At 45.3% G+C, this 23617-nt stretch overlaps 2 protein-coding genes across 6 annotated transcripts in view; one reads left to right on the top strand and one right to left on the bottom strand.

Annotated features, from left to right (window-relative positions):
* EMC6 (ER membrane protein complex subunit 6) overlaps positions 1 to 23617 on the top strand; it is a 34358-nt gene that overhangs the window by 7103 nt on the left and 3638 nt on the right. For 2 of the 3 annotated variants that reach the window (XR_003996918.1, XM_030536459.1), the window contains one exon: positions 1014 to 1487. Coding sequence is in view for 1 of the 3 variants with exons in the window: in XM_030536459.1 (XP_030392319.1) it covers positions 1014 to 1143 (130 nt within the window). In the remaining 2 variants the exon portion in view is untranslated. Of the gene's footprint in view, positions 1 to 1013; positions 1488 to 18980; positions 23097 to 23617 lie in introns of those variants that run through there. The other variant, XR_003996919.1, reaches the window with a different exon arrangement.
* P2RX5 (purinergic receptor P2X 5) lies at positions 70 to 19547 on the bottom strand. 3 transcript variants are annotated; one of them, XM_030536454.1, is made up of 13 exons: positions 19468 to 19547; positions 17116 to 17266; positions 14979 to 15129; positions 12304 to 12375; positions 9794 to 9869; positions 7987 to 8083; positions 7342 to 7422; positions 5957 to 6095; positions 4674 to 4810; positions 3810 to 3903; positions 3089 to 3154; positions 1555 to 1637; positions 70 to 365 (listed from the first exon to the last, which is right to left on the bottom strand). In XM_030536454.1, the coding sequence occupies exons 2-13, from the start codon at positions 17250 to 17252 to the stop codon at positions 257 to 259; spliced, it is 1242 nt and encodes a 413-aa protein (XP_030392314.1). In that variant the 5' UTR covers positions 17253 to 17266; positions 19468 to 19547; the 3' UTR covers positions 70 to 256. The 3 variants fall into 3 exon arrangements, with proteins under 3 accessions (XP_030392314.1, XP_030392315.1, XP_030392316.1); XM_030536455.1 differs by lacking the exon at positions 17116 to 17266 and having other exon boundaries at positions 19468 to 19546; XM_030536456.1 differs by lacking the exons at positions 70 to 365; positions 1555 to 1637; positions 3089 to 3154; positions 3810 to 3903 and having other exon boundaries at positions 4722 to 5620.

Genomic DNA, 23617 nt, shown 5'->3' with positions numbered 1-23617 from the left:
CATTTTTCTTTATAATACAAAAGTTCTGTACCAATGACACAGGAGTCATCAGCTCAAGATAGGGAAGAATGCCTTAGGTCAGAAGGTGTGATGTTTTTAGCAAACTGCTCTCTTGAACAGAATAGCTATAACTGACCTCTTCTCTGGGCATCCAAATGATACAATAGACCTGACCATGGCTGTCTCCACCTCAAAGTTTGATTGCTGTGTTTTACCATCGTAGTCTTTATGGAATGTGTTTTTCCACTGACAGATCTTAGGTCTCAACTGTCTGTAGTTGTCTCAGCTGCCCTAATGTAGCCAGCGATTCTGAGTTCTGGTTCCCATTCACTGTTCCACTTGGTAAAGACTTTCCTGAACTGGATCTGTGGGAACAAAAGGCAAGAATAGCAGTACCTTAAGTTTATTTACCTTGCTGTGAGGCAGAAGAGGAGTCTAGGTGGGACCTTCAGCATTCCCAAGAAACACATGAATGTCTAAACCATTGCTTCTGGAGATGGGTAAATTTCTCCCTGGCTTGACTAATGGACAGAACCGAGCCATTTTCATAAGTAGTCTGTTTTGACTAAACTATAAGTGTTCATAACAAACATTTGTTGTTTAAATTGATTGTTTTTTAAGGTCCATTTGTGCATCACAGAAGCTATGTTGAGTCATAGATTTTTGCATAATGCCCACAGTGGCCTAGGGCACTTTGCTGTAGCTCCAGGTGGAGCTGCATACATATCCACAGGCACAAATAACCTTACCTATTCCATGAAACTCGCTCTGAACTTGTGATGTCAAGTTTTTTAGAAAAAAAACTTTCCCACAATTTTCTGGCAACTTCATGATTGAAACAGAGGAGTCAGGTGTTCCACTGATATAGATCTGTAAACTCCCTGTTAATTCAAGTAGATTGCACACAAATATAATCAAAAGGACCTTGGATGCTACATAAATGACAACGTAACGCTCAGACTTCAGGATTCAAAGCAATGGAGCTCTGACACTGTAACAATGTTCTATTACAGGAACTGTGTACTCGAGGTTTTATCAGATGGACGCTGGTGCAGCAGAGTGACTCAATCTGCCATTCTCAGTTGGCTGAACTCCAGTGGCCCAGAAAATGGATCTACAGGGTCTAAAGTCTGCCGTAACTGAGAGGACATGGCCCCTTTTGCATCCCAGCCAGGCCTACAGCAGCTTAGCCCTGAAGCCACCCTTTAACATAGCAGCTCTCGGGCTAGAGTTCTGATTTTCATCTTTATAAGTGAAAGGAAAAGGCATCCAGGGTTTTTAGTAGTTGCCATTGATTCCATTTGGCATCATGGATGGAAAGTCAGAAGGCCATTTGCAGCCTGAACAATGACACAGCAGCTTCCTTATTTCCCTGACTCCAGCAATGACTTACTAAGGGAGCAGCTTAGCTATACTCATCTGTATACGTGTAATTTCCTGGACTCAAATGCCCTCCCTCTGCAATTAAAATGTCCTATGTTTCTCTATTTCCGTCCATTTAATGATTGGACTGTATAATGCTACACACACAAATGCAACAAGAGTCCCACTTACTTCACTTCCTCATATTTTTTGCCTCGATAGAAGTTGCTCTTTTTCATCAGATACAGTAGCACCACGTCACAGAAGAAAGCCCCCTGCAAAATATTGGAGGCAGCACATTACTGTAATAAGCAACTGAAAAAATCCCCAAACTGATACATTATCCTCCTCCCAATCTCTCCTGAAAACTCACCTGTGCTGTGAAGCCTACAAAATGTTTGACAATGGCTACTCTTAGGCAGTGTACCATGACTGTTGCTTATTATGGTAATCACAATCCACCCACTGTCACCTTGTGCTCTCGTCTGCGTATTGCAGCCACCTGTTCTCTCACATTCAGACTGTAAGTGCTTTGAGGCTGGGACTGTCTTTGCCTTATGTGTACACAGCACCTAGCACCTTGGGGCCCTGATTGGCAATTCTAGGCACTACTGCAGAGCAAATAATCATGTCTTCAATCCCAACCTTGCATGTGAAAGGCTTTAGCAAAGCAATTGTTTCCACTTTATGGGGCTAGAATACCCTAGGCTACTAGATATAATTTAATTAGATACTCCAGGGCATCTGAGCACCTCACAACACCCCTGTGAGGCAGGACAGTGGTATTATCTATCCCCATTGATTAGATGGGAAACTGAGGCATGGAGAAACTACGTGACTTGCCCAAGGTTCCACAGGAAGTCTGCAACTAAACCAGGAATTTAAACCAGGTCTTTCAAATCCCAGACTAGCAGCCTAACTGCTGCACCATGCTTTCTCCATGTCATCCATATCTGCTTACCCAAAAATAACTGGTGACTTCCGCTACCAAGAAATGCACCCAGCTTTAAGACGGGTACATGCTGGCACAGAAAACACACCAGATTCACAAACATCAACATCCTCATTTTCTACATATGGACCAGGAACGTTGTGAGATTCTATTTAGCTTTTATTCATTCACACAGCAATATGCCAATTTCCCTCAGACAGAGTATCTTGCCCAAATTGGTTTCAGACAATGGAACAAACAAGAGAAGAAAAAGACACCAAGTCACAATTCTTAGGAGGCTTTTTGTAAAGTTTACTCAGTAATAAGAATCCAGTGATAATGGGATTAATCTTGCCCTGTGTAGGCTTTCACACCACAGTCATCACCATGGTATCTGAGCTAAGAGATGTCTGCATATCACAGCTTCTTCCTTGTGCTATGTGTTGCATCTCTCAAGTGCAATAGGAGGTCTAATTTGCAGTGGGCACAGGTTAGAGGAGGAAAAGTGAAAGTCTATGGCACAGTTTATAAACTGAGCATTTCTACTCTGCTCCCTACTGCAGTGTCTAGTCTCCCGAATGTGTTCCGCCACGCGGGGGTGCCCACAGCACAAAGTGTATTAACTGGTGGCTCCCTTTTAAAGGCACAGACCCAACCAATCAGCCTTTCTAAAGAACTTGACTCTTTTTTCAGGCAAACTGTTTATCCTGGAAACATCTCAACCACAGGATTTGGACATGGTTCAGGTTCTGATGCTTTTCTTTCATCCATAAAGAGGATGATACGTTTACTTACTGCACCCATAAGCGCGAGTCCTGAGCCCACGTTGATTATCATTGGAATGATGTTAAATTTACCTGCCTGAAAGAAATATAAAACACTCAGTGCTAGCCGAGCAGTTACCACAAGCTGAACTGATGGCCACAGAGTTACACTTAGGGTAAATTTGGCTCTATGCATGTGTTTCGTTAGCAGTACGTGATAGAAGCCACCAGGCAGAGTTACTGAGCATGCTTTGAGACTAGTGCTACCTTCTAAGAGTCTGGTAGCAGCCTGACCCTGCTCGCCTTCCTGAGCCTGTGGCCTCACACCAGACTACGTCTCTCCTGAATGCTGATCCTATTTCTCCAGCTTTACTTCTCATACTTCAGTGGGTATTGACAGGAAACCAAATAATAGCTTCCATAGTCCTCACACTGCTGAACATCACATGGGCCAGTTTCCTCAATGAGCATGAGAGGTGTAGAGAGGATCCTGCAGGCTGATATTGACTAATCTATTGATCTTACTTTGAGCAGCCCAGGGAATCCCTTCAGCTTCACTCCAGGCTCTTTTCTTCCCTTTGTGTATCAAGTCAACCTGCTAGTGCCAATGAAACATTGCCTGCCAAGAATTCTTCCCCATCACAAACAAAGGGATGGTTTCGCCCTTCCCCACTCTGGTGGTACCTACCCAACAACAAAAGTCCATCCTTATTTCTTCCAGGACCAGAAATATCCTGGCACAGGCTCCTCACCTTGCCATTCACCATCACATCAAAGCGTATTCCATAGGCTTTTATCAGTGTCCTGTACTCAACTCCTTCAGCATCCCGGTAATATTTGGCAAATCTAGAAAGCAGAGAATGCAAGAACATTGATTTTTAACCCAGTCCTCTGTCTCCCTCACGTAAGAACAAGTTTGAATTCACCCTCTCTGTTCAAATATACCCAGGTATATTTCCCTTTAAAAATCCGGGGTATATTTGATTAACAAGCATGACCTTGTCCTAAACTTGAGGTCTCACAGGAGCATGTGGATGGGTTCTGTATCAGCCAGTTCTTGACATCATGTTTCATTTCTAGCCTTAGCCAGAGTAATGGGAAAGCCTGTCTTGCTGAGTAGCTCCAAGCCCACTGAAATCACTGTAATGGCCTCAGCATATATTTCCTTATCATTACAGTGGGAAACTGGAAGGTAAAAACCTTACACCTGTTCGATGTCATGACTGGAACCCATGGATCACTCTCAGTGGCTGGCTCACCCGGGTGGAGGTGATGATGCAGGAGCAGTGCTTAATGCAGAATACGAAAGACTCAGCAAAACTCATAGATGATCTCTGTAATTCTAGATTACGAATCACTGCAAATACATCAAGACTTCGGTGCCTGCGCTGTGTGGAGGGTACTAGCTTTGCAGAGAGTGTGTGTGTGTGTGTGTGTAAGTAAACTGTGATGAACATTTTAAAAGGCCGTATACTAGAGAACCAGCATAGGTGCAGCTGAAATAGTTAGCCAGGAATAGTTAGGAACAGAATCTGATTTAACCTATGAGCTGATACTGTTACAGTGTACTTAAGAGTTACACAGTGGTACCCAGTCCCATCACTGCCTTTGATTACCTGAAGTTGTATCCAGAGGAGATGGATTTTTCTGCAAACTTGTTATCCAGACGGCTAAAAGAATAGTGAGGGTTGCATTCAGAAGGAGGTTTATCAAGATCACAGTCCCATTCAATCTGAATTCCTATCACACCACCCTTAACGAAAGAGAGACATGTTTTCAGTAGCTTGTCCTGGTTTGTTCATTTTTAAATCACATCTGCTCCTCTGCCACGTGTCCCTTGAGGGAGATAAAAGAGGAGAGGTAGGCTCCCCTGCTCCTCCACTCATACTCAGATCAGGATGAGCCAAACTTGGGCAATTGAAGTTAATCATATTTTTCTACAGGCATCTTGGCTCTTCCCATGCTGGGCATCTGGAGACAGCTTCACTGAGAGCTTCCTCACAGTGCCCTGACACCAGCTCCAACCCCACCTAGGACCCACCTGTACTCTCTGTTGTAATGAGGATTTTCGTGCCCCGGGTGTTCATTAAGTTCCTATTAGCTGACGTGTTCACTTTACCAGAAAGGACATTTGTCCACTAAGGATAAAATTCTGCCCTGTGCAGAGGGCCAGCATGAGGTCTGTGCAGCACTTAACCCTAATTGTGCAGGGACTTGAGAGGGGCTTAGGTCTTGTGCTGGCTCCTCTGTACAGGGGTGAATTTCACCCTAAGCACCAACAGCAAAATATTCTGTATTTCTTTGGACTTGAAAGGATTCCACAGATGGATGCACCAGTCAATGGTGTAGTCATGAAAGCTACGTTCCCTTTAGGGAGTATAGTTAAATGTAGTCCTTCAAGGGACCTGAACAACAGCTCTGTGTAACTCAAAAGCATGTCCCTTTCACCAACAGGAGTTGGTCCAATAAAAGATATCACCTCACCCACCTTCTCCTTCAAGGGACACTGTTGAAGCTGGCTGTGGCAGGGATGGTGACATTTAACATGCAAGGTCCAGGAGTTCTTTACATAGATGCAAAAGTGACATTTCAACAATGTTTTAAAAACAACATCCTGTGAGCAACTCACGCGCAGCTCTACAGTAACAAACCAGGGTGCTCAGCCAGACATGTAACGCACAGTTGGGCAGGTGGAAATACTTCAGTTCCATGGAGTTATTATAGGCAAGAGACAAGCTGATTTTAAAGCTCAATGACCTGCCATAGTTCTGGAAATGAGAAGTCCTCGGGGGGGGGAGGAAGGGGAAGAGTTTTGGTCACTAGAAGGATTATCAGCTTTTCCAGAGGGGAATGTTTGTTTAGCTGGTGTGGTGTATGGGAGAATAAGAAATGTTCATACCTCAGATGCCATGTCCTGAAAGTTGTTCCCAGCCCAGGTCACGAGTTTGCCCAGGTGGAATATGGGGCAGTAAAGGTGCTGTTCACTGTAGTGGCAGTTTTTCAGGTAGGAATCGTTATCAGTGTTTAGCACATTAGTCCTGCATATGGGAAACAAGAGAACCAGTCTGACCTTTCTCTTTGCCTGCCCTACAGAACAGCCATAGGAAGATTCCCTTCCAAGGCCACAGAGATGAGTCTCCTCTTCAACACCCATCATAATAATCCAATAGAACAGAAAGGGCATTCTTGCCACTAACCCTATTATCCTGTGAGCATCTCTGCAGCCACCCCCAATGAATGCATCCTGCTGTGCTTGGATGCAAACAAACCCTGAGCCTGCAAATAGATCCACGCAGGCAGACTTATACCCATGCAGAACTGATGACAAGATCAGGCTCTAAAGAAAGATCCATTTAGGCAGTGACTTTCGGAACCATACCTGGATTGTTCCTTCAGTTTTTAAGCAGAGCCGCCCATTGCAATTCTATCTTGCATTCTCTCTCATAACAATATGCTACAAATGCACAACTGAAGCTACCCAGAGCGGTGATGTGAAAATGCACATTTTGATAGAGATTTCTGTAAGTAGAGCCACAGCCAATATCTCCTGTTCCTACCTTCACGCCCATCCTTACAAATCAGCATTTTCCACATAACTTGCCCAAGTTATTTCATTTTTACAGCATAATAATTTGGGGTAAAACTGCAAAATGTTCTTATTTTTTACTTAACTGGTGAAAACGCAATTCCCCATCAACTTCCCCCAGTTTGGGGAGTTGGTTTCTTTCTAAATGAAGGCCCATGTAGTCCACTTCCCTTTCCCGCGAATACTGCTGGTTGATGGACATGCTGGGTTTAGATCATGTAGGCTATTAGGTAGCCTGCCAGCCCAGTTATACTCTAGGTATGGGAGGGGAATACCCCAATATTCATATACATGGGCTTGTTGTTCAGTTGGATGAACAACAATCCTGTGATGGAAATTATGGGTCATATTCATCCCACTGGTCAGTGCAGGGACAGCTTGGATACACATAGCCAGACAGCTGTCAAAGATTACGTTCCATGACTGACAGTCTAAATCCAGCCACTGTTTGGCTGGGAAGCTCTCACCAGACTGAAAATCTTCCCCTAAGCTCAAATCCTTCATTACCTTCCCTGCTCCTACATAGCCAGAAACCAAACACTGTCCTCCGGTTACCAACAGGAAACAGTCACCATCCTAGATAGGAGTGCTCAGATCACATGCCCACATGCATTGAGGAGAAAAACACAGGAGCCATTTGGATTATTGACAAAAGAAAGGTTGCTGAGAGAGACAGAAACAGACAGGCAGACACTTACTTGGAGAATTTAAACTTAGGGAAGCGGATGGAGTTTTTGATGTAAACAGTGAAGTTTTCTGCATTCGCTAAAAGCGGTTTCCTGAAAGAGAAGGGGCAGAGTTCTCTTGGCTTTATAGTCATTGTCCTTCTGCCCATTGTTTAGACATTTTACAGACACGTTCGTGTAATAAGCAGAATTGGAGTCCAATCCTGCAGAATGCCCCCTGAAGACAGAGTAAGGCCGGTTGCTGCGCCCAGCCCCTTGGCTCCTATTGAGAACCAGTTCTGTTCCACATTCTTCCCCCTGGCCAGCCTCCCTCAGTTGTCATGTTTTGTCAGTGAGTAGTTTGAGAAAAGGGCAATGTTAGAGGGAGTCAAGGAATAGGAAGGGTTGGAAGATGCCCTGCAAGAAGCACGGGCACCATCTTTAGAAAGAGCAAGGTGCTGGCCCCAAGGCATCCTCAGGCAGAATGTCCTGCTGCCCTGAATATTTTAAACATAGCAGATGTTTTCTAACCTTGTGCGTTCAAGCCAATGGGAATCTCTGCAAATGCAACCCAGGGACTTATCTTCAGTTGCTTGTTAGGAAACAGAAGTCAAACTTCAAAATAAGACAAAAGCCAGGCAACTCATGCTGAGTAACAGTGCAAGAAGGGGAACATACTTGGTCTTGGACTTTTTCTCCACTGGACACCACGCTAATATTTCACACGTCCCATTGGTGTTGCTCCCGACTTTCAAACAGCGGCCAGTCTTGACCCCTATGGTGCAGACAAGGTCATGGAAAAGGTCACTCAAGGCTGGCACCTCCCTTTTCCCTGGCCCACTAGGGCAGATTAAACCTTACTTTGTCTTCATTGAAACCCTAAATCCTCCCAGCTGTGAAATGTTCTCTCCCTGCTTGAACAACTGCTCTGTTGTTGCTTTTCTGAGCAGCCTCAGGGTATCTTGGCAGGGTGACTGTAATCCATTTGGTTTAGCAGAGCTCTGTTTAAATGGGCTGTAAACAAGTCAATGATCTCAAATAAAGATGGTTGAGAGTGAAGTCACTGCTGCTCCCTCTTAGTTACTGACTGGAGACATCTGGGACCATGACAGTCCCAGCAGCTCAGCATGATATTTGCTTTCATCTCCCAAGAGAATAGCAGTCCAACATGGCACATCCAGGAGTTCTCTTTCTTCCAAGGAGCTCTTGAGCCTTTGTTAATTGCCGACCTCAGTCTCAGTGCTGTTGTGGGGCACTGCAGACCATGCTGTAGTGCCCAGCTCAGGCTGGGCCTCCTGGGACAGTTGATTCAGTTTGGAAAAGCCAGGTCACTTTGGAATGCAAGAGCTGGGCTGCTGTGAATTATCAACCACCCTTTACAGCACACAGGGAGGAAGGGAGGAGGAACTGTCCCAATAACATCTATGGCTCAGGGCCAACAGGATGTGCAAGGATATGCAGTGACTCTCCGCCCCAATAAATAAATAAATAAACCCACAACCCCTCCTGGGGTTACGGCCCAGACCCAAGGTCACAGTCCCAACTGCTCTGAAGTACCCAGGGAGAGCAATGGACACATCCTGTATCTTGCCATCTTCTGTTAAAAAGGAAGTGTTCCTGATATCATGTGTTGCAAATACATTTTCATCTTGTGTTCCTCCTTTGTCCCTCCCTGCTGTGCACAGACCAAGTGCAGGAAAGCACAAGGACAGAATTACTCATGCTTTATCATTTCCCACTTCGCTTTCTGCAACCAGGCCTCCAAAGACTTTTGCTGACTGACCAGGTTGGTGCCCAGGCCTTGCCACTATGCCAGCACACCTGTCCTCCACAGCTCTTTACCCAGTTACTCATGCCACATGCCTTGGGCAGCTCCTCTTGAGGCAGACTCCCAGCCTGCTGCACTCAGAACCAGAGACATGCTGTGAAATCTCTGCCCTGGGGAGATCCTTGGGGATTCCGCAATTTATTTAATGCCAAGCATCAAGAATCCTGTTAGGCCCAGTCTAGGTGCTATAGCCAGCTGACTCTGCCCAGCTGCTGCTACCAATGTCTGTCCCAGGATAGGATACAAGTCAATCAATGGTAAAATACATTATTACTGTAATTTATGTCAGCTTTGTGCTCATGAAAAGAGAAGACTAAGAACACTGGTTAGGACCATGTGCACTATGGGCAGGTGTGGCACCTGATTTCCCCACAGCTCTGCTGATGCATCTCCATCCTGCAGGACCCCCAGCTTCTAGTCCTGGGTTCACTTCTATGGCCACTTTCTCAAGCTCTCCCAAGGCACTTGAATCCTGACCTACATCCCATTACTCACTGAGAGACTCCCATAAAACTCTGCCAAGACACCTCAGTCCTGACTTGCAACACCCCAGTTATTCTGACATGGACTCTCGTAAATCTCTCCCTCCTCCTCCAGTTGTCTTCTGAAGGCAAGCTCATTGCACAAGAAGTGCAGGGGGATGATCTCATCTCTTACCATTGCCAGCTATCACAGCTTCCCCCGCAGGGCAGTCCCTGTTCTTGCTGCACAGTGCATCTCGAATGCCAGTACTCTGCAAAGCAGATGATTGCAGCAAGTAAGGCATGTGATAGAAAGCATAATGTGCTTTCACTGGAACGCTCCTCCACATAAAACTTCATGTACCCGCCACCCCAAAAACACTTAGATTTACATTGTGGGGGTAAAGACCTAAGTGAAAGGGATACGTCTGAACTTATGTCAGCCTCCCAAAATTCACTCATCCACTCAGGCTGGACGAACAAGTCTTTTGATAGGGGAGTGAAATATTATGTTTTTCTTCCTCCTCATCACAGTAATTGGGTGAGACTTTTGAAAAATATCTAAGTCATTTAAAAAGCGACAAAGAGTCCTGTGGCACCTTATAGACTAACAGATGTCTGTCAGTCTATAAGGTGCCACAGGACTCTGTCGCTTTTTACAGATCCAGACTAACACGGCTACCCCTTGGATACTAAGTCATTTAGAAATTTGAATCCCTTGTTCTCCTAGGTCATGTAGGTGCTTTAGGAAATCCCATCCTTTCTCTCTGGCATACTTCCATGAGGATTACAAGAATGATTTCAGTAAGGAAATTAGGTCACCTTTACAAAGAGCCACCGAGTGCATCCCTTATGCAATGGGAATAGCATATAAAATATCATTGTCCTGGAGGAAATGTATAGTTTAACAAATGGGTGTGCATGCTAGCACTCAAGAGCAGCCCTGCAGTAACAAAACTGTAATGTACCCATGGCCTGGGTCTCTCTATCACGTTATTTGTTATGCCATGCCAATCACTAGCATCTGAACAACTGTGAGAGAGAGAAAAGTGAGAGAAAACCAGATTGCAGTCCCTGGCTGCCACAGGTCTCTAAAAACATGCAGGAGGAAACAAACTATTATTAAGATGATGGGATAATGCCACCTTTGCTTTAATCTAAAAACTGTCTCACTCTGAAATAGAGCAGAGACATCCTGTTTGATTGGACACATTCTTATACCTCTTCCATCTCTGCATGCTGTGCTAGCCTGGCCACTTGAGGGCAGTGTTGTCTTACCCAGCTAAACTCCATTGTCTGGCAGGCCTCCAGAGTGCTTAATTTCAGATGACCTCTTCAGACAGATATGGAGCCCAGCCAGAGGAAATGACTGTCATTAACTAGGCCTCAGCCCTGAGAGCTTGTTACCAGCACACAATGGCTTTCCCAACTGCCTGATGGGTTGACCACTGCTGGTGTTTGCTACAAAAATTGGCCCAGGATAGGGCAAAGTTAGTAAGGATGCTGGTGAGATGATAAATAATGGAGCAAAACATTTCTGCATGTTTATGACCGACAGTAGCCCAGCCAGCTCAGGCTCTGGGCACTACTGAACTGGGACTCCTCTGAGTCTTTTATGATAGGACTGGAAATAACTCCTGTTCCTTGCCTAATTTAGGACCCAATCCTGAAAGGTGCTGAACAGGAGTTAGTGGGACCTGTGGGTGTTCAGCACCTCTCAGGTTGGGGCCTGTAACAGGGGAATTGTCCCCTTTAAGGCTAGCAGGTAAGTGTTGGGAGAGAGGAAGTGATCTCTGGGAATAATTAGAAAACCCAGGGTACTGTCTCTTGTAGTGTAGGATGAGGACAGGCTCCCCTCTCTCCTAGCCAACCAAGGCAAGTCTGGGAAAGAGGGCAGCAGACATTGTGCGATGGACACATAGTGGAACGACTGCTGCCCTCTGCCTGCCCAGCGAGACAAGGACTGAACTACAAAGCTGGGGGAACCTGGTTTAAGGCTGTGGGTGTCCTGAACAAAGGAGAGGAAGCTTGCCTGAATCCGCACACAAGTCCCAGGAGGTGGGCTGGGGAGTCCAGAATGAAGGAGAAGGGTTGTTGGTCCAACGGGCTCAAGGAGTTTGTATGTGGGAGAAGACTAGATAGATAAGACCTCACAAAGGGGAATCCTATTTTCTGTATTCTGGCCTGACTGTAAATGATTGTAAAGAATGAAGAGGGACATAAGGCTGGGTGCCTGCAGGGTTACCTCACGCCACGAGGGAGTGCTCTGAGACCACCCCTGGCTACAGGCTCTTTCTTCTGGCATTACTGCAAGAGTCTTCCCTACACAAAACCCAGGATTGTTTCATTTGGACTCCACTTGATCGCCTCGTATGACCACTCTCCCTTAGCTAAAAGGTTACCTTTCTCTAATGACAGTATGCTGTTATGGCCTGATTTCCAGTGGTGCTGAGGTCCTGCAATTCTCAATGGAGGATGCAAAGTGCTCAGCACCTCTGAAAATTAAGCCAGCTGATTCTGCCCTCCCCAAGTGCTAATCCACTTCTTCCCTTGTCGAGTTACTCTTGTACACGCCTGAGAGAACCCCTGGCTCCCAGCTACGTTCATAGCCTCTCAGGTATTCAAGTTTCTCAACTCTCCTCTTTGTCCATTCGTATCCATATTTTTTGGGGGGGAAGTGAAGGAAGTGGGGGCAGTTCTTCCTACCTCAGGGCACGTGTCCTGCCTTTGGTTTGGGGTCACAATCAGATTTGTCATAACGAAGAAAACGTTTTCACCCTAAAGAAAAAAAAGAAGAAAAGAAAATTTATAAGCCCTTTTTAACTCCTACGATCTGCTTTAAAACATTAGTGCTAATAAGAAACCATCACAGCATATGTGTTGTTTTATAATAATAAAACCTAGTTCTTATCTAGCACTTCTCAGGTGGTAGCGTCTTCAGCTGATCAGTCTTTCCCACTAATCTGATTCAGTCCATAGTTTAGGAGGCACCTGGTCCTGGAGTCCTCACTGGCACAAAGGGCTAGTCTACACTGGCAATTTACAGCACTGCAGCTTTCTCGCTCAGGGGCGTGAAAAAAACACACCTCTGAGCGTAGCAAGTTTCAGAGCTCTCTCCCAGCACTCTGCCGCGACTACACAAGCCACGTTAAAGGCTGCCACAGCAGCACTTTAGCACTGCCAGTGCAGACTAGCCCTAAGCTCTCACATAGCAGCAGCTGCAAGTAATGCCTTCTACCATCTCCAGGTGATGAGCAGACTCCAAGCCATCCTGGCAGGCAATGACCTGGCCTCTTTTACACACCCTGGTCACATCTCATCTGAACTACAGCAATGAGATAGACCTGGGCATGAAGCCTTCTGTGCTTAAGAAATGCCAACTCTCCTCCACTCTATCTACACTAGCGTCCTATAGAACAGCAAGTCAGGGTCCAGGTCTTGGTCCTTACCCTCAAGGTGCTCAATGGCCTGTCTCAATAAGTACGTATAAAGGAGCCTAAAGCTCCAGGATAAGGACTGTAGTCAACAACTCCACACCTCAGGCCCGATGGAACTGTCCGCCACACAGGTAAGGCTCACCTGTGCAGGAGACAGTGCTTCTTTAGAGGCTGGTCCCAGACTGTGGAATGAACGCCCCCAGAACCAAGGACCATCCCAGATTCTCACCACCTCCTGCTCCAAATGCCATCTGCACTTCTCCAACCTGCCGCCTTCAATATAAACTCAGAGCAACAGGCACATAAAAACAAACAAACAATTGCTACCAAAACAAAATGCTCCACTGCACATACAATTCTCCCTGTAGAGAGAGGGTGGCAGAAAGGCTAAACCATGTGTCACACTGCTTAATGCGCTACTGGAACGTGCTCAGATACTATAGTGATGAACGCGGGATAAGAACCTATATAGGATAGAATAGATTTGAATTGCTGCACTGACATACAGACACAAGCATACTGGTTCTGTATTATTAATAGCATTGGCAAAATATGCTGGAAGAGATGTTCTATATCCACACCCGGGAGGGATTCTGATGCACTGTGTGTCCATGAAAAGAACAGGAGTACTTGTGGCACCTTAGAAACTCCTGTTCTTTTTGTGGATACAGACTAACATGGCTGCTACTCTGAAACCTGTGTGTCTGTGGTTAGCCGATGAAATACACTTTATTTAGCGGAACATTACTTGGCTTTTAAAAATACATTTGGCTCTAACATCACATCCTGTTTTGCTGCATCGATTATTACTGAGGCCAGCCACCAGCAGCACCTGGGGCATCTGGGAGTGGAAATGCATTAACCTTGAAGCATAATCAAGAGGATAAACCAAAAGCTCTGGAGACCTAGGGAAGCAGCATTTACCAGCTCCATTCACTCTGCTTTCAAAGGACAGTCCCTTCTTGTATAAGTTCTATGAGCAGCTGCCGTCTGAACACGGTGAGATAGAAAAAGCTGTGTGGTCATGTCGAGGTTCACCACCACAAACATTGCTGCTATGACAGTGGGAGTTTCTGAGTATTCTCCAGTAACAATCCAGTAACTGGTGCTGCTGCAGCAGCTTGCCACATTACTGCGGTATTTGTGATAAAGGAATCAACCACAGCATATTTTGCTTTATGACTTTTTTGCAGAGCAAACCACTCCCTCCCTCCACTGAACTGTGTGAAGCAGCTCAGTGTCAGAGCGAAACTGTCTGTGCAAGCAAAAGTGGATGTGCAAACGGCCACTGGTGAGTGCAAGTCAGACAGCTCCCAATCCAGTCCTCACTTATCCAGTATGTGCACTCACAAGGGTGCACTCAAACAGGGGCCAGCCCACATCTGCAGGTACAGCTGGTCAAGGAAATGGGCACGTGTGACACTTGGAATTAATGGAGCAAGAAGCCAGGAAGGTTAAACTAGAGCAACTCACATACTCAGCACCACCATCATCTGATTCCTCCGCCTCCTCCTCTGGGCTTCCCCCTCAGATAGGCACTGCATTTACTCACGCCTGCTCTGTTCAGGTAGAGCCTAATCCAGCATGTTGCTTAAGCATGTGCTTAACTTTAAGCAGGTGAGCAGTCTCAATTAAGTCAATGGACCACTCACCTGCATAAATTTAAGCATATGCTTAAATGCTTTGCTGGCTCAGCACCCTGGCCTGACATCCATCCGAGGCCAAGAGGAGGCTGGCTGAGCATTTGCTGGAAAGAGCTAAAAGGAGGAACAGAGCTGAGATTCTCTGGTAGCCCCTCTCCTTGGCATTCACAGCACTACAGGGACTGGCAACTTCATTCCAGTCGCCAATAGCGACCGAGCAGGAATTAGCCCCCAGTCTTTCTAGATAAAGAAAGTGAGGAAGAAAGCAAAGGGGACTCAGCAACAGAGCCGCTGTGCAAACCTGTGGGGGAATGACATAGTCGGCGACGTCCCACAGCCTCTCTCCCAGCTCCGAGGTGTTGGTGAAAGCCACACCCTTCAGTTTGGTGATGACGGAGCTCTGGATGGAGGTGTCAGAGTCCTGGTAGCCTTTCTTGATGACAAATACCCACCTGTGAACAACACAGCAGGCAGCAGCATTAGCCAGGATGGCCAGCCAAATGAGCCAATGTGGCAAGTTAGATAGAGAAGGGTTGTGCCGAGATAAAGCACAATTCAAGGGTAAATCAGAATATACAAGTGATACCAAACCTCTCTCAGCCACAGCTCCAAATTTAGGTTAAACCTTTGATGCAAGTCACCTGTCCAGCAAATCCCCTAATGACCTCAACTCCTAAATGTATCCAATGCACCCAAAACACTGTGGCTAACAGAATATGCAGCACTTTCCATCCGTCAATCTCACAGCACTTGCCAAGGGGTTGGAGTATCATTATTTTCATTCTACCCATGGGGAAAAGTGAAGGGAAGCAACTTGCCCAGCATCACACTAACTCAGTGGCAGAGCTGGCAATACAATCCAGGCCTCCGGATTCCAGCTCCCCAGCTCAGCTTCCCATCCGCAGCCAGATCGAGGGGGTGGTATTGCGTATCTGGTGGCATATATAGTCCAAGCCCAGGTAATTCTTACCCAAGCAAAGCTCCCACTGATGTCTGTAGGGAAGAGTGAAGGCCCTCGCTCTATCTGTTAGTATCATCCTGCTCTGCTACATACCTGGGATTTACTGACTCTTAAAACAGATGACATTTGTTTTGAGAGAGTCATTTTTGGCATCTGGCAGATGTATTTACTGGAGAGACCCAAGCAGCCCCCAGAATTCTGCCTGATCGCACAGATAAATAATACACATTTTATAACCTGCCACAAAATTCCAGCCCTGTAGCAGGTCACTGCTAGGGAAATGCAGCCCAGGAAAGTGGGCAGGGATTTGCTTACAGAAATCCACAGGGAATATTCCCATTATTCTGGAGCCGTCACCTCAGCACCAGTGCCATCTTCTGAGCAACGCGCATACCTCAGATGGCTCAGACGCTGCCAGCATGAGGAAAAACTCTATGTGTGGCACAGACCTTTCTCAAGAGACTGGGAACATGAGTCCCACCCACCAAGAACTCTAACTAACTCTAACTGCTCTGCTAACTAATGTACACACAGACAGCAACTGTGCACCTTTCTATAAATAAACCCAATCGGCAGAGTGACTCTGCTATATTTATTCAGTTATGGTGGGGGAAGGAGCCGGGGCACTCAAAGGACAAACAGCTAAGCTGGTGTTTTTGGTTGGAGACTCTTACAAATAGCATCCTGGATCATTCTGGGAAGCCCCTGACACGCAAGGAGGAACAGCACATGCATTACACATAATTCATCAGCCTGTTGGGACATGGAGCTTGATAATTCAGGGCCTGTGAGGAGCAAAGCATTGAGTTCAGTGAGAGATGAGGACGCTCAGGCTGTTGCAGGACTGGATCCTCTCTGAGCAGTGCTGGAGTCGTCACCATGCCAACCAGTCCTGCTCTGAATCGACACGCATGCCACCTCTCTCCACATTCCCATCCCTGCCCCCTATTCCAGCTTGCTCAGCAAAGGAATTTGCCACTCAGTGCTGGCCCGTTTTGCTCTCAGTTCAATGAGATAGCCACTATCACACCCAGAATTCTGCATTTAATAGAGTCACACGGAGTCAAACCTCACCTGGCACATCCCAAGTGTCAGCAATAACAGCCACAAACGCTTCAGGTTCTAATAGAGGTTAGCGACAGTGGCTTGGGACCATAATTACAGAATACTGAAATAAGGATATAAATAATACATCGTAAGGCAATAGTAACATTTGCTCTATTTTTAAACCTAATGATAATCTTAAAGGGTAATGGGGGAAGGGAAAGCTAAGTATTTCTACTGGGGGAATCTAAATATTAGCCTTTTACATTACGCAAAATCCCTATTTTGATTAGGAAATTCAAGCATTCATATTCAGGCAGCTAAAGCATTATAGAGCCTGTGCATACAGTCTCTCAAAACAGCCAGGGCACCAAGCTCCATTGGGATGTAACAGATAATATCATATGCACAGAGTGTCCCTGACCGCACTTACCCCACCAGGTAAGCCAGGATGGACAGCTGCACCACTCGATAGAGAATTCCCACCTTCTTGTTCTTCGCAATGACATATTTTTCAGTTTTATAATCAAAAAGCGACAGACACAGACCCTTCCAACCGACCTGCCCCATTCTCCCTGCTCACTCTGCAGTGACAGATCAAAAAAGCAGCACTGGATTATTCACACGTGGTTTGCATTGAAACCTGACCACACCAAACCCTGCAAAAACTGCCTAATCTCCACCCTCCTTCTCAGCTGCTGTCAAGCGAGCAGAAGCACCTTCCCTACAGCCAGTACTGCAGTAACAAGAAAGGGATTCTCACTGAGCTCCTATGCAAAGAATTCACCTGCCCAGGCACAAGTCCCTGATCAATTCTGTCAGCCCCAGAAAGTGCTGGATTCTCTCGTTCCTTTCCCCATAATCCAGAAACAATGATTATTAAAACATACTTAGGGCTGAGCATTTAAAACCAGAGAGCTGTATTCTCTCTCAACCTGAGGAGCCAAATCCTAAAGTCCTTGCTCACTTTTATTCAGTCTTTATTCTGGCAAAACTCTCACTGACGTCCTTGGGCGTGTGCTGATGCAAGGCGAATTTGGCCCACCTGGAATAATCCAAAATCTCACAATGGCAGAAACACCCTCCCCCAGCACAAAGAGCAAGTTGAAGACTAACCTACAGATTCAGTAAATACAACAAGGAGTCCGGTGGTTCCTTAAAAACTAACAGATTTTATGACTGTCTGTAGCAGGTGGCTAAACAACTGGAGTTGAAAAACATTACAGATTACAAAACATATTTTTAGAAAAGTAAATTATTTTACTTATATTACAGTCAGCATCAGTTACCAAACCAAAGTATTTTAACCAACTGATAGATTTTATTGTACATTTGGTAGGTCAATTATTTGCACTAGTTGGTGAAAATAAACTAGTTAGTGTCTAGTCAATATCATTTTCTAACTGCCTAGAAGAATGTTGCAATACCAGGTTTGCAGACAAGCAGGGGAATGGCTATTTGTTTTTTAAATGGTTGTTTCTGATAGAATAATTTTTAAACAATAATAGAAATGTTTCTGTAGGTCTTAAGTTGCAAGAAAGGCTCCTACAATAAGTAACTGATCAAAACCAGGACACTTTTTTGAAGGAGGGAGTTACAGATGGGGAGCAGATTGGTTATTGAGATGGTGGGAGGCAGAGAACGTGACCCATGTGCCACATATTTTCTCTATCTAGGACACTGCTGTACCCAACATTGGTCCAGAGCAGCAGATCTTGGCAAGGGACCAACACCCATGGCTGAGGCTCCCTCCTTAGTGATTTTTCCTTCTTCACACAGGGTGATATTTTTAGGATGGAGAGAGATGGCTGCTGTAAGACTACAGGATGTGCACAATGAACTAGAAAACAGGGTGAAAAATAGCAGCATCAAGTGCACAGTGCTGGTTCTCTCTGCAAAGGATGTTTGGTTGGAATAGAGCACAAAGAAAAAAATACAAGTGTAATCTGCCAAGGCAGAATTTTCTAAATACAATCCATTAAACTTCTCCTCCAATTCTGCCTGGGGCTTTGCAGTTAGTGCTGTGTAACATAATGAAAATCAGAATCAGGCTGCAAGTTGCCATGGTTATAAAAAAGTCAAAGGATTTTTTTTTTAAATCAGAGGTATGAAACTAGCTTTTGAAATTTGATAAAATCAACTGCAACCTTTGTCCTTCTAACTACTGTCGACTCAAATTGGTCATGTCCTTGAATCATGGGGTCTGGAAAGGAAAAGGAGACAGAATCCCAGAGAAACACTGGAAAGGTGTTTGGAGTACTTTTATCTTTTGAATATTTTTTTTTTTTGTTCTTGCAGTGTTGAACCAACGGGACCAATTCCACCTTGGCTGGCAGAGTGAATTATTTTATCTCATTCCCAGAGGCTCTTGGAAAAGGAGCACCTGGAAATATCTTCTGGCATCTCTATGCAAAGTGACTGGCAACATGCCATAAAAAACTGGGATTCCATCTCTCCAAGAGGGCACCCAAACCTGCCTGCGAGGGTGGAGAATGGGAGCATATCCAGGTTCCAGGAGACAGTCAGGTATTTTCTGTTTGATTTATCTCCCCAAGCCTGCTCTCATTAAACCAAATGACAAAACACCCACTGGCTTCCAAGAGAGCAGAATTGAATCTCAGCTCCGTAGGTTGCTTCCCACTCTTGTTAATACTCTGGTTTGGTGAAACAATACCTGTGACACAAATATCTCTCACCAACAGCTGTACTGATACCCTTTAATTATGTACAAGCTGACCCAACCTAAAGAACAAGCTACCTTATAGTTCACCAGCTTTCAGGTTACCTCATGTCTTCATTCTTCCAGTGCTCTCCTAGTCCTTGAATTATCTGTACTGCATGTAGCACATTCTACAGAGCCTTTTTATCATCATCAGCTGGAGTACTTGCTACTTCCCAAGGATCCAAGGTATCAGTGGAGAAGGATTGTGAACAAATGGTGGGGAAATCTTGTGGAGCTGAGGAAGTTCTCATAAGACAGTGCTTGATGGATTAAACTGCTGGCACGACATCAAGAAACTGAAATGAAATAAAGATACACATAAAAAATCATTCAGAAGACTGAGTGCAGCAGTAGACAGAACAGACATCATTTTGCAATGCTGCCTTCCAGCGCTTTGACCTCCTAATGGAAGCCTACAAACGCCATGTTGGGGGAAATGTTCAATCAGTGACCTGAAAACTGATAGTTTTTAATAAAAACTTGCCTTCATGTTAAACTAATGACTAAGACAAAAATCCTGCTCTTGTCTACATGTGGCAGGTCTCTGCTCCACTTGTTAGTACAGACGCCCCCCGCGTTACGCAAACACAACTTACCCAAATCCGCACTGACAGAAAAAGTTCCGTAAGCTAGACATAGGTTTTGGGGTTTTTTGGGTAATGGTCATTCCCGGCTTACATAAAATTCGAATTATGCAAGGCGTTCCAGAACAGAACGCTTGTGTAAGTTGGGGAGCGTGTACATGAAGCCTCTTTGCCAACATGCTTCATGATAAACATGGAGGAATGAGAAAGGAATCCGGTCTTCACAGTTCATGCAAACCACGGCTGCTCTGTTGAGATGGCCAACAAGGTGACCCAAACTAGTAGTGGTGATTTTAGTCCTGTTATACTTCTAGAAACTGGACTGAGGATCATTAAACTCCTTCATCACAGGCTACCATCAGATGGTAACATATTCCAGTCATTACTCAGCCCAGGCAGGACTCAAATCTGTGACCTGGAGAAGAAAAATTTTCTTGTCTCCTTAGCAATCCTCTGAGCCAGTCAGTCCCCTCTGACGGATCCTGTCTCAAACCTGGAGGCTGACTATGCATAGTGATGATCAGAGGTGGAATATTTGCAATGAGCAAGTTACATGCTACTGAATCACAGCAAGAGGCTCAATGTCCCAGTTGCAACAGAACTCTGGAGTGCCCTACAGACGATGTTCTACTCTCCAACTAGCTTCACACATGTTCACCACCTCATAGATGCAGCATGAGCACTGGCATCCAGGAAGTTTAGCATTGTTGAGTCACCTCTTAGCACTGTTAAGTGCTCTCAGGAATTCTGAACAAGAGGTGCCCTGTAGGTTACTTTAGATAGCATATACTCTTCTAGACACCTGGTACAGACTGCATTCTCCACAGGGAATGGAATTAAGGTATGGCCACACTAGACAGGCTGTTTGTGGCTCACTCAGGAATCAAGAACCCTTTTTGCATGGAAAGCTTAAGCCCTGCATCACCCTGTGTAGGTGGTCTAGGTAACTCCCTATTGCACTGTTGCGAACCCACCTGAATGCTTAGAGAGGTCCAGGAACTCCACAGTAGCAAATCTTTTCGCTTTACCAATACTTGGGGTGGGGGAAGGGGAGAGGGCCAGGGAGAATAGACCTAATACAAGCAGCTGGGAGCGAGTCCAGCTTGGGTCCGGCAATGAAAGAAGCTGAATGTCATTTGCAAGTCTCTATTCTTGAATGGCAACTTCAGCAGAGAGAGCAGCCTCTTTCCCTTTGCTCCATTTAGAATGGATCCTCACTATATTGACAGGACTGAGCAAATCAATAGGGAAAGATGGCTGAATGATAAGATTGATAGGAGAATAAGGTGTTGAGTGTGAACCAGTTTGACACCACTGAAGACCTAAAGTGATGGTGCACAATGGCTCTCAGACCAAGCCTAGCATTGCATCTGCCAGGGAAAGACGTCACTGCCACCCACCTATGGATGATGGGAGCCCTAAACTGAGGCTTGGCTAAGGTGGCAGCAGGTTGCAAAGCAAGTCCAGCCATGGGATGAGGATTCCACTAACTGGCTAAATTTGCTCCAAGAGAGTCCAGGGCAAGGTAACACCAGGACATACTGTGAATTTAGTCTAATCCCAAATGGGAATATGGCTATGTCACAAATCCACTATATTATAATAGTATGGCTGCCTTGTGTGTGCGCATAAGTAGTGACAAGGCAATAAAGAGCAAGGGTCAGTGGCCTTTAACCTTAGCCCAGTTGGCTTTCCTGTTTGAACGACTCCCTATGTGATCCACACGTCTGGTGGGAGTGGCGGGGGGGGGAGGAATTCCACTGAATAACAGTGAGCTCATGCAAAATGAAAATGTAATAACATCCTAACACTCCCTTTCCTGCAGGACGCGGGGCGGGGGGGTTGTAAGGCTTTGGGATTGGTCTTAACCACCCTCTTGGGAACAAACCTCAGTGCTGGTGAGTTTTTTTAATTGTAATTGAAGTAAAAAAAAAAATGCAGCAAAGCTTCCATGGAGGATACATGATTGCGGTTTGGGCCGTTACAAGATGTTGGCAGTCCTGGCTAATCTCTTTAGTGCTATCCAATCACTGTGAACGGATTTGGCATTGACTACAGCAGCAGCAACTGCGGGGGAATTAAATCATCAGATAGGGCACATCTGGTTCACAAGTCAAGGAGCCTTATAATGCTTTTAATAAAGAAGAGCTGCTTGAAATGAAAACTGGTTGGACCACAGCTAGAGCCATACTCCCAGCTCACAGACAACTTCAGAAGACAGCAAAAGTGACTGGAGGCATCAGGGAAGTTACATACAATGGGACACTGGAAAGGACAAGGGTAGGAGGCAATACAATAAAATAATGAATTGTATGGAGAAGGCTGGCTCCCCTTTACTCTGTCCCATTACACAAGAATATTGGGACAAATGCTGGAATTAAAAGGCAGCGAGTTCAAAGCCAATAAGAGGAACTATTTTTTAAAAAATTACACAGAATTAAACTGTGGAACTCACTGTTGCAGGATGTCATTGCGGCAAATGGCAAAGAAATATTTAAAAAAATATTAGATGCCTAAAAAGAACTGCTTCTGTAGTTATACACTAACACCAAAAATCCTCATGTTTCAAGGCATAATCTGCTGATCATCAACTGGAGTTAGGAACCACTTCTCCCACTCATGCATTTTCTCCACAGGATAGTATTGCACTGTTAATTGTGTTGTAGAGCTGTTGCCTCTTTGCTGAGCAGGAGCAGGAGCAGGAGCAGACTGCAGGATGTCACAGGTCAGTTTCCAATTTGGAGCAGAAATTGGTGAAATGGAATCAAATATTTTGTTTGTAGATTGTTTGTTTATTCACAAGATTTACACTCTTTTATTTCCTTGGTAACAAATGGGCAACTCTGCTTTTTCAGAAACCCTAGGGAAAGGAACTGCTGCCTTGTCCCAAGAAGCAACTGCCTTGGGCCTTTACATTTCTCTCAGGTCTCACACAAAACTATTAAATACAGTTTTCTCTCCCCCAACTCCTGAGGATTTTCCCTGCGAAACCCCTTCAACTCAAAACTCCTCCTCTGTGGCCTTCCAAGAGGAACCTGGTTGTCAACTTGCCTTTCGTGCAGCCTTGGAATTCAAAAGGAGCCTCAGAGCTTTAAGTGCCACACAAAGGTGAATACTGTAACCCACACAAGGTTCCTTAATGAGCATCTCATCTGGGTGCTTACACATCAAAAAACCCTACTGGAGAAACCATTAGTATATTTCAGCACAAAATGGAGCTTTGCTCCTTCCTATGAAGCAGTTAGCAATGGCCATTGTTGGGGACAGAACACCTTAGATAATGTTTTCACCCCTCTAGCCAGAGGGCCAAGATGAGAGGTTTTCCACTGACTTCAATGGGCTTTGGATCATCTCTAAAGTTGACAATTGGCCCCACCATAGGTAAGATGCTATTAACTGCCCAAAAATGTTGCAAACACAGACTCAGGTTTGCAATAGCTGCCTTGTGCCCTTCCAGAACTTGGAAAGTGGCTACTCTTAAAACCAGGGAAATACAACGTTAAGATAAATACCACCTTTGCAATGGCACCTTAACACTGACCCTTGCAGCTAGCAATTGCCACTGGAAATGGCTCAGAAAGGGTGATGCCATTAATAAGCAGACATGAGGAAGGACTATAAGAACATGT

The sequence above is a fragment of the Gopherus evgoodei genome, chromosome 17 (assembly GCF_007399415.2).
Source record: "Gopherus evgoodei ecotype Sinaloan lineage chromosome 17, rGopEvg1_v1.p, whole genome shotgun sequence".
NCBI classification, from domain to species: Eukaryota; Metazoa; Chordata; order Testudines; family Testudinidae; genus Gopherus; species Gopherus evgoodei.
This window is presented reverse-complemented; position numbering and strand designations above follow the sequence as displayed.

Coding starts and splice junctions, on each gene's coding strand:
- P2RX5 (XM_030536454.1), bottom strand. CDS start 17,252: ATGGGGCAGGTCGGTTGGAAGGGTCTGTGTCTGTCGCTTTTTGATTAT. Junction 6,096..7,341: donor CCTAAGTTTAAATTCTCCAA/GTAAGTGTCTGC, acceptor TCCCATATGCAG/GACTAATGTGCTAAACACTG. Junction 3,904..4,673: donor TCCTCTGGATACAACTTCAG/GTAATCAAAGGC, acceptor TCTGCTTTCTAG/ATTTGCCAAATATTACCGGG.